Genomic DNA, 10341 nt, shown 5'->3' on the forward strand with positions numbered 1-10341 from the left:
AAGAACAGGATGAGGAGGAAGAAGAAGATCAATGTTTTGATAATGAAGATTTGAAGAAAAAGCGATATGTTGTTAATGAAAGAGAGAATCGTTTGTGAGAGAAAAAGGGGGGATGATTGATATTTGATAATAACTGTCATTATCTTTTTTTGGGTATAAGAATTTTTTTTTCGATATATAAAATTTTTATTTTCTTTTTTATATTATTAGAAAAAAATATTTTTTTCTTTTTTTTTTTATAAAATTTGCTACAACTTGTAAAAATAAAAGTTATGCTATAAGTTGCAATTTTCTATCTAAGGAATGTTATATGTACGTTTTTATCCATTAAAATATGAGTAGCTCCTATGTATAACTTGTCTTGTGACTTCTTGTTATTATTGATGTTTGACAATTGTATTTTTTATTTTTATTTCATATTTAGGATAGTATGGGTTATCATCAATACTTGTCGTAAAACAATAATGTTTGTGTAATCCGAAGAGAGAATGGTATACAATGACACATTATGTCGAACATTTATATGATGTTTAAGATGCGAAGAAAATGGTAAGAGTTAATTAGTAGCATACAGTACAGGGAGATATTGTACAATACTAATATTTTTAAAAAATTCTCTATTCACACTATGAACTGGCTATTTTAAAAAAATATATTGGATTTGTTAAAAAATCAGAAAGGTTCCATATTTTATTTTTACTTGATAAGATAGAGAAATAATATAAATATAAATATCAAAGAGAGAATTAGAAAATGTCATTTCAATCTTAATTGCTACTAGAATGGTAACTATAATTTAGTTCAATAATGGGTTAAGTTGGGCTGATTGGGCTATAACTCATTATTTAACCCATTTTGATCAAATCCATCTTAGCCCATTTATATTTCTAAAAATTACACAAATACACAACTTATGTTTTCAATATTACAAAAAATCTCAACTCCCAAAATATATTACAAAAATCTCAATATATACACAGAATTCGTATATGTCGACTATGTTATGTATATTAATAGGGAGAGAGTAAAGTAATCAAAAAAGTGGGAGAGAGTATAATTACTTTTAAAAATGTTGTATTTATGTTATTTATACTTTATATTTTGGGTGGATTGGATAATGACCCATTTTCCGCTTTAGCCCATTTTGACCCGTACAATCTAAAGGCGGATTATACTAATAGCGTAAAATTCTTTTACTGATGATCAAGACGGATTCATACCAAATTTGAAGGTGACTGCAACACTTAATTGGAAGAAACCATTGCGGCGACAAGCCTTAGCAATATCATGGATTATCATTGATCTCTTCAGGGGATTACCGTCATGCATATCAGCCAAATCAACTACAGGTACATTTGCAAACTCGGACTTCAAACTAGGCCTTTGTGAAGGTGGCATCATGTAACACTTTGGCACATATGACAGCCCTTTCTCTTGTGCACTTTCCCCTATGGGTGTCAAACGGGCCAGGCCGGGCCAACTCGGAACCAGCCTTCTATTTTAACCGGGTTGAGGCCGGTTAAGGGCCGATTTTGGCGCTAGACATGCCGGGCCGGGCCGGATCAAAGTAAAAAAATTAAAACCTACCCTAACCCGGCCCACTTAATCCAACCAGGTCAAACCCACCAAAATTCGGTTAAAAAATAGGTCAAACCCAGTCAAAAATATAAAAAAATAAATAAATTCTTTCAATATACATTACATATACCCACCTATATACATTATAAATACGTTAAATAATATATATACACTATATATATAGTATATACTACATTAGAATTTAAAAAATATATATACATATACACAATTAGTCAATTACTCATATATATGCACCATTCAATTTATATATACTACTACTTATAAAATATACTACAATATATATACATTACAATATATATAGATATACTTATATACTAATTTATAAAATATATACACATGTATACGTTGAATATACACTTCTATAGAAAATATATACACGTGTATACGCACCATTCAATGTATATATACTACTACTTATAAAATATACTACATTATATATATATTACAATATATATAGATATACTTTATATACTAATTTATAAAATATATACACATGTATACGTTAAATATACACTTCTATAGAAGATATCCAATTTATAAAACATATGCACATGTATACGTTAAATATACACTTCTATAGAAGATACACGTGTATACGCACCAATCAATGTATATATACTACTACTTATAAAATATACTACATTATATATACATTACAATATATATAGATGTACTTATATACTAATTTATAAAACATATACACATGTATACGTCAAATATACACTTCTATAGAAGATATATGCACAAATATACAAAATCTATGCTACTTAATATAATAAATTAATAATATTTGGTAGTAAATTAATAATATATTAGAAGTAAGTTTTTAATTTAAAGTAGAAAACTAGAAATTCAATTTAAAATTTTAAATCGTTAAATGAAAAAATATAAAAAGCAAGGACTACGGAGTGAATGAATTTGGGGAATTTTATTGATTGCAAAATGATCCAAAATTTATAATTTACATGAATGAAAAATCTACAAATTATGCATCACTTTTTCCAACTCATTCATGTTAATATTAACGGGAACTTGCATAGGATAGTCGAAGTCAACGGGGGAAAAACCATGCATTGGACTTGATTCTGTTGAGTTCTCCCGTGAAGTCATAATTTCTTCAAGTTTCAGCTCGTCGCTCGGCTCCGGTTCCATTCCTTGGTTTCTTCTTTCCGCTCTAATCCAATCTATGAGGCAAACTAGAACATTCATTGCATTGCTTCCCAATGAGTGTCAGTTGTCTCCAAGCTGCTGTCGTTCCTGACTAAAGACGCTCTCTGATGCAACGGTTGACATTGGAACATTCAAGATATCTCTAGCTAATCTTGAAAGCACAAGATATTGTGTTTCATTACTCCTCCACCAATCCAACGTGTTGATCCATCGTCTGCGATCCTCTGGTGCCGTCCGAAGATTATATTTCAGCTCTTCCCGATAAGTTGATGTGTAAGTTCTCTCATCAACACTGTTCCAACAATTTAAATCATAAAACGAATCAGAAAAATCACTATGTGCCGGCCTTTTAGAAGATGATGGCTCCTCGGGAGGATGAGGAGCGACAGTTGGAGTGATATTTGTAGGTACGGCTAAATCAAATAAATCAGCATAGTGATTATATAATTTTTCTATGTAATCCTTTGCATCAGTCGTAGCCGTCCACAAATCAAGTTGTACTTGTTCAGAATCATGGTTGGTAATTATTTTTAAGTTAGTATAAATAAGAGTACTAAAGTGGCACATATTATTATATTTCATGCACGGATTTAGCATAGCATCAACCAAGTAAATAGGGGAAATCGGGAAAAAATATTTTTTAAATTTCATAAACATCGCGCCAACAGCTTCTTTATAACCTTCTTTATTTTTATATTCTTTGAGCAAATCAGAAATATCGGCTATATATGTCAAAATATTACAAACAGTAGGATAATAAGCACCGAAAAATTCAACCTTAGCTACATAAAATTTTTCTAAAAACTTAACAAGATCATTAATTACAACCCAATTAGAATTATGTAGCATGCAATCTGTAGAATTAGCAGATGAACCGCAATGTTGGTTAAAAGCTAGTGTAATAGGAATTCTATATTTATAACAAGTTTTTAAAATTTCATACGTAGAATTCCATCTAGTATCAATTTCCTCAGGCATCAAAATCGGTGTAAGTTCATTTTCTTGACATTTAACTTTAAATTCTCTAATTCTCGATCTACGATTATTTCTTGAATAAAACCAACGGCAAGACGAATTTTTTCAATATAAAGCTCAAAAAACTCAAGACCATCTTTTACAATTAAATTATATATATGACATGCACACTTAATATGAAAAATTTCAGGCAAGGGCGGAGATAGCGTAGATTTTATTTTTTTTATAGCAATCTTATTGTTAGAAGAATTATCAAAAGCAATACATAAAATTTTATTTTCGATACCATAATATTCGATAATTTTAACAATAGAATTAGCAATAAATTGTCCAGTATGTTTACGATCTTCATCATATAAAAAAGCAAGAATACGTTTTTGCATCACGAAATTACTATCCATCCAATGACAAGTAACGGTTAAATAATCATTTTTATTTACAGCACGACCAAGATCAGAAGTTAGGGACAATCTACATTGAATATTTTTTAACAATTTTGATAAATAAAAACAATATTGTGAATGGAGTCTAAAAATATCAAACCGACAAGTAGTTCTACTAATACCATTAAACATAGGATTATAAATTGCTTGTATATAACGAATAAAGGCATCAGAAGAAGGAAAACTAAAAGGCAAACAACCACAGCTACCATTTTAGTTATTTCTTCCCGGTCCCTCAATTTATTATACTTCTTCGCTACGTGACCGGTTGTTGGGTCCATTCTAGTTTGCATTGGCCCACCAACATCCCCACCACCTTGTGCAATATTTAACTCTCTTTTGTGATCTTCAGATATATGTCTTATTACATACTCGTACCCCCTTACTTGCCTCCACTTCTATGCTTATATATTTGTTGACAAATATTGCATTGCACCTCAATATCTGATATACGTTCAAAAAATTGCCATTAAACACTAGTTCTTTTATGAGTTCTTGGGGCACTAGGAGGACGGGGAGGGAGATTAACCGATTCAGATCTAACGTTAGCATCTCCTACTGTGGATGTCTCAGCAATATTTTCATTATCTTCGTCTAAATTAACCGCATCTACTTCATTTTCTTCTTCTATACCATAATTTTCCTGAGCTTCTACATAATCCATATCGTGAGCACCTACACCTATTTCTTCCTCAAAAGGTGTACCAAGCGGTACCGGAGGCAAAGGCACACGGGTATATCTACTACTTAAACTACCTTTACCGCTAGTAATTCGCTTTTTACTACCACTACCGCTTCTGGGATAAAAAATTTTAACATCTTTAGTAGTGAGGTTTCTTAATTTATCCATAATATAAATTAAATTAAACTAAAAATATTCAAAATACACAAATATAATAAAATTAAATATTAAACAATTAATACAATAAATAAAAATTAAACGTAAGAGATGGAACGACAATACCAAATTTTGGAAGTATCCGAAGGTTGCGACTTGCGACTTTAGAAACTTCCGCTCGTACTTTGTAAGCGAAAAATTAAAAAATTAAAGTGAACACTTTAAGAAATTAAATATATTGAATATTTGAGAATTGAGATTTGAGAGAGAATGAGATTTGAGAGAGTGAAAAATTGTGTGAAAAATGATTTGAAGTTGTAGGGTAAATAGAATTTTTTTTTGGGATAAAAAAATATTTTTTAAAGTTAAATTTTTTTTTAATAAATGGGCCCAAGCTAGCCGTTTGGACCCAAAAATGGCTAGTTTGGCCCAAAATCCCATTATTTTTTTTTTCTGAAAAAAAAAAAAGGTATCCGGGCCAGATCGGTTAACCGTCGGGCCTGGATCGGGCTTGGTTTGGACCGGGTTAGCCGTGCCCATTTAAAAAAAATAACTGATCCGGGACCCGGAACCCTAAAGCCCTAGGGCTTACCGGGCCGGGTCAAACCGGGTCAGATTAGTTACAAGGGCCAGGTCAGGCCAGGTTGGGCCGGTCCGCTTGACACCCTTTAACTTTCCCCAATTGGAAATGAGCATGAGCTTTCATCGTCATCAGCCATATCTCAAAACTAGAAGCAAATTGGAAATTATGATTAGCATTAATGAAGCCTCATTGGTATTTATACTTGTGCTAGCTAGTTCGTTTGCATGACGATCTAGACAAGCTGCTTGAATTCTAGTACACTAGTACGGATGTAAAACATTTTTGTGCTTGAAAACAAAACAAATGATCCTAGAGTGACTCAATGCTATTAATTTGCTTATTTATTGTGCAACTAGTTAGAAACATCACCTTCACAATACTAACTGTGTACACATCCATGGTTGAAAACTTCTGTATGAAGCATGAGTTATGACTCCTCCAAATTGACGCGGAGGCAGAATTTACACAAAGGATCCAATATTTAATATTGATACAACTTAAACTTGTATATGCACTTAATTAATTAAGCGGTGTTGTGTAATTTTCTGGCAAACGAGATTCAAACAAACCCCTTTTTGCCCTGGCTCCACCACCTCTTCAATTAACCGCGTAGATGGATTGGTTAAGGATAATGGGAGGAGGTCCCGAACCTGAGTATCTGCATTAACCATACCATGGTTCATTTAATGTGTATATACATACATGCTGCGCGGTTAATGTTGACTAGTTCTGTTTGTTACTACACGAATTCAGGGAGTCCACCTACGGAACAGCTGCATGCGCTTTGCATTGTCCCTACGGGCCGGGGTGACGATTTAAAAATATTGCATTGTCTCAATGGTCTTGTCCATGTTCATCTACGAATAAGTGACATGATTTGCCTTTATGCCTAACGTAACACAAAAAGGTTTCTATTTTCAAGTTGCCTGTTTTGCAATGGTGATATCATCATCATCATGGTGCAGGTAATCAGTAATTTCAAGATTTTGGAACTTTTCAACTGTATCTATTGATGGGCCGGTGCTTACGTTGCAGATCGAATACTAATATTTGCCCAACCAATGGCTTTGTCTCAAAACAGAAGAGACAACGACGTTGTCACACCGTGGAGGCCTATTGAGTTTCCTTATCTAGCTGAGAAAAATTTAGGGAGAGGGACATTATGTAGCACTTTTTAAAACAAATAGATCAAATTTGATATTTTGTTAAAAAGTGATCAGTCCGATAAAGTATTTTTACTTTATAGCCATTTCTTAATTTAGAAGGGAGTTTTGGAGTAACTGGTAAAGTTGCAGCCATGTGACCAGGAGGTCACGAATTCAAGCCTTGGAAACAGCCTCTGGCAGAAATGCAAGGTAAGACTGCGTACGATACACCCTTGTGGTGGGCCCTTCCCCAGACACTGCACATAGTGGTAGCTTTAGTGCACCGGGCTTCCCTTTTTTTTAGCCATTTCTTAATTTAGGTCACTTTGACCCATGTACTTCAGATACAGTCCATATATAATACTGATACAATCTATATACAGTACTGATACAGTTTTCAACTTGGGCCATTCGAACCTTTTAAAAATATTTCAGCTTGTTTTTTGCTATAAATTTTTTAACTGAAAAATATTTTGCTTTTTTTATTGTTTAGAAATAATAATTAAATATAATTATATAAAAAAGATACAATTGTTATATAGAATATGTATCTATATAAGATATATGTAGAAAAATTGTATAGTTCTATCAAATATGTCTATGTATAAAATATATATAAAAAATATATAGAAAGTGTATAAAAATTATATAATTATTGAATAAAATGTGTAAAAGAAAATGTACAATTATTGTATAAGTTGTGTTTCGAAACTGTATAATTTTCGTATAAAATATTTATTTGTATAAGATATGTATAGAAACTATATATAGAAGATGTGTAGAAACGGTATAGAACAAGCCAGCAAAGTGAAATGACAGGAAAGTGAAATTTAAATTTCATGATCATTTCCGTAAAAATAATTTAATTTGAAGTGTTGTTTATGCCCTTTTCCCAAAAATTTATCACTATTCGGTGTACAACAAATGAATAAATGTAAAATTTTTGTCTCGCATATGAACTTCTATTTAGCATTTAACTAGAATTAAGTGATGACATGTATTACTCCTCTCCTTTCAATTTATATGTGCTATTTTACTTTTAAATCTATTTTTAAAAAGGTAAAATGTCCTTCTGAACCCTTGTACTATATCGGTTTTGTAAGTCGGACACTTCTACTTATATGTTTGTAATTTGAACTCATTAAAAAGCAACTTTTTAAACACAATTTCTGATGTGGCATCCTATGTGGCTGGGACCACATAGGAGCATGTGTTTTACACTCCAACTGTGCGTTAGCCAATTAATAAAGGTCCCCAACGGTCAAAAAGTGCACTATAAATGCTACATAAATACTCCTTCTTCCTCATTTCTTCCAACAGCTTTATTTTCATCTCTTCTTCTACATTTTTACTCTCTCCAAATTCTTGTGCTTTAATGTTTTTTCCTGCTATGCTTGTAATATTGGAAATTTAATTTTGTATGTAATCTTTTGCAACACCATGACAGTTCAAATTTGATACTGTGGACTTTACGTGGAACTTAAGATGTCAAGAACACCAACCAATCCCGGAAGAATATTTTGGGGTTGTCAAAAATATCAGGTTGGTAGTAATTGTGGATTCTTTCGATGGGCCGATGAAAATGAATAATATAAAGGTAGACATCGAAGGCAACGAAGACAACAAGGACTGGAAAGATATGAAAGGCACGGAAGACTTAAAAGACCAAGTATTAGTATTGACATCATTGTTATCATTATTGTTGTCATATGGATTCTATCTGTTGTATTATTTAAGATGGCTTGATCTATGTAGTTGGTATGTACAATGAAATGAAATTAAAATTTAATGACAAACACCATTGCCAACATAGAAATGTGCAATATATAATGTCTTAACAAGAGTTCATATGAAAATGTTTGTCTTAACAACATCTTAAATGAGAAATGAACCATGTCTTAAAAAATTATCTTAACAACACTTGGGATCAATACAGAAAGAGAATTAATCTAATGTGTTCCTTGAGTGCTTGTTGTGGACTGATTCTTGCTGGCTTGAGTGCTTGATGTGGCTTGAGTGAGTGTAGATGATTTTTTTCTTTGATCTTTTGTTACTCTGTTGTTGTAGCTATTTTTGAGTTACTGCAGCTCCACCTTTCCACCTTAGTCCATTTAGTTTGAAATCCAAGTCAATATTGGTTAGAGTTGAACTAATAAGTGTTGGACTATGCAATACTCTATCAGTATTTCCAGACTATAAAAATAAAAAAAATCAGTTATTCATGCACTAATTAAAATCAGTTAAATGTAAAGTGCATTATATGAAACTTACCCTCTCTACCACACTGCCACTTTGGTCCAAACAACACACCAAAACCTGTTTCTTTTGCCTTCTTTTACCTTGATCTTTTATATGACAGATTTGCACCACCTCTCAAAGCTGTACTTACTTTCCTCTTTTGGGCACCAATACCACTAGTAGACTATCGAGTTATAGATTGTGTAGCAGTAGTACCCACTATTGTTGGTGCACTGTGAGCATTTGCAGGCCTTCCTGAACATCTTGGTGCACTGTGAGCATTTGAAGGCCTTCCTACAGGCCTTTTGTTACTTTATTTAGCATTTACAGGCATCTCTTCAACAGTTGTTGAAGCATTTGTGTCTCTCACAGCAGCAACAATTGTAGTACTAATGCTGGCTTGCACACTTGATTGATTGCCACAGCTACTACTGAAATTTTTTTTCTACAAAAAAAAATATGAAAAGGTTAAAAACATATTCAAAAAGAGTAAAATTCATCAATAAGAAAAGATTTAGCTTACCAAAGTTGGACATCCTTTCTTGTTGTGTCCAATACACTTGCACACAGAACATGTCATCTTTCTTCCCTTTCTTGTAGCCTTTTCAAACTTCTTCTTAACAGCTTCATCCTTAGCTTTCTTTCTATTTTTACCTGGCCTTCCTGGCATGAGAGTAATCTTAGGTGGCTCAATTGGTGGTCTTGTGCTTCTTGGCCACATGTTAATATTTGTCATTGGTTGAATATACTTATCATATGCCTTCAGGTATGTTTCCCTTTGATATCATTGATCAACAAATGACTCCACATTTCATTCCTTGTAATGCATTACAGCAATTGCATGTGCACAAGGAATTCCCTTTAGTTGCCATGACCTACAACTACATTGCTTCCTCTTCACATTAACAACATGTGTATAAGGTGGATCACCAATCTCAAAACCGATATCACCATTAAACCTCACCTCACAGTTGGCTGCATATTCACTGTTCTCTGCAAGAACTTTCATAGTCATTGGTGATACATAAGTGATCCATTTTTCAGAAAAATCTCTCATTTGATTCATTCTTTCCATGACTTTGCATCTTATTTCCTCCAACATGGTGATAATTGTCTTGAACCTAGTAGCTAAAATTTAACTATTAAAAGTCTCACACATGTTGTTCTCAATCACATCACACCTGCTATGTTCCTTTAAAAAGGCCTACACCATGCCTTTTTGTTGTACTTGAGCAAATCTTCCACAATTCCAACACCCAACTCACTTAGTTCATTAAGTTTCTTTTCCAAGTACACTTCAAATGGGGCCCTTGCAACCTGCCAGAATTTTTTCCTCCTTTCCTCACCACT

At 32.8% G+C, this 10341-nt stretch overlaps 1 protein-coding gene and 1 long non-coding RNA gene across 2 annotated transcripts in view; one reads left to right on the top strand and one right to left on the bottom strand.

Moving 5' to 3' along the window:
• The window catches only part of LOC107865217 (flavanone 3-dioxygenase 3-like), a 29115-nt gene extending 23371 nt beyond the window's left edge, over positions 1-5744 (bottom strand). Inside the window, exons 1-2 of the mRNA XM_047408560.1 lie at positions 5699-5744; positions 1243-1448 (exon numbers count right to left, since the gene is read on the bottom strand). Of these exons, the coding sequence (XP_047264516.1) occupies positions 1243-1448; positions 5699-5744 (252 nt within the window). The remainder of the gene's footprint in view (positions 1-1242; positions 1449-5698) is intronic.
• A 1045-nt stretch (positions 5745-6789) lies between these two features.
• Positions 6790-8561, top strand: LOC124896722. The gene is made up of 2 exons (XR_007053115.1): positions 6790-6963; positions 8201-8561. It is a non-coding gene; the product is annotated as an uncharacterized LOC124896722 (long non-coding RNA).
• Positions 8562-10341: the final 1780 nt, after the last annotated feature.

This window comes from Capsicum annuum, chromosome 3 (genome assembly GCF_002878395.1).
Source record: "Capsicum annuum cultivar UCD-10X-F1 chromosome 3, UCD10Xv1.1, whole genome shotgun sequence".
Lineage (NCBI taxonomy): Eukaryota > Viridiplantae > Streptophyta > Magnoliopsida > Solanales > Solanaceae > Capsicum > Capsicum annuum.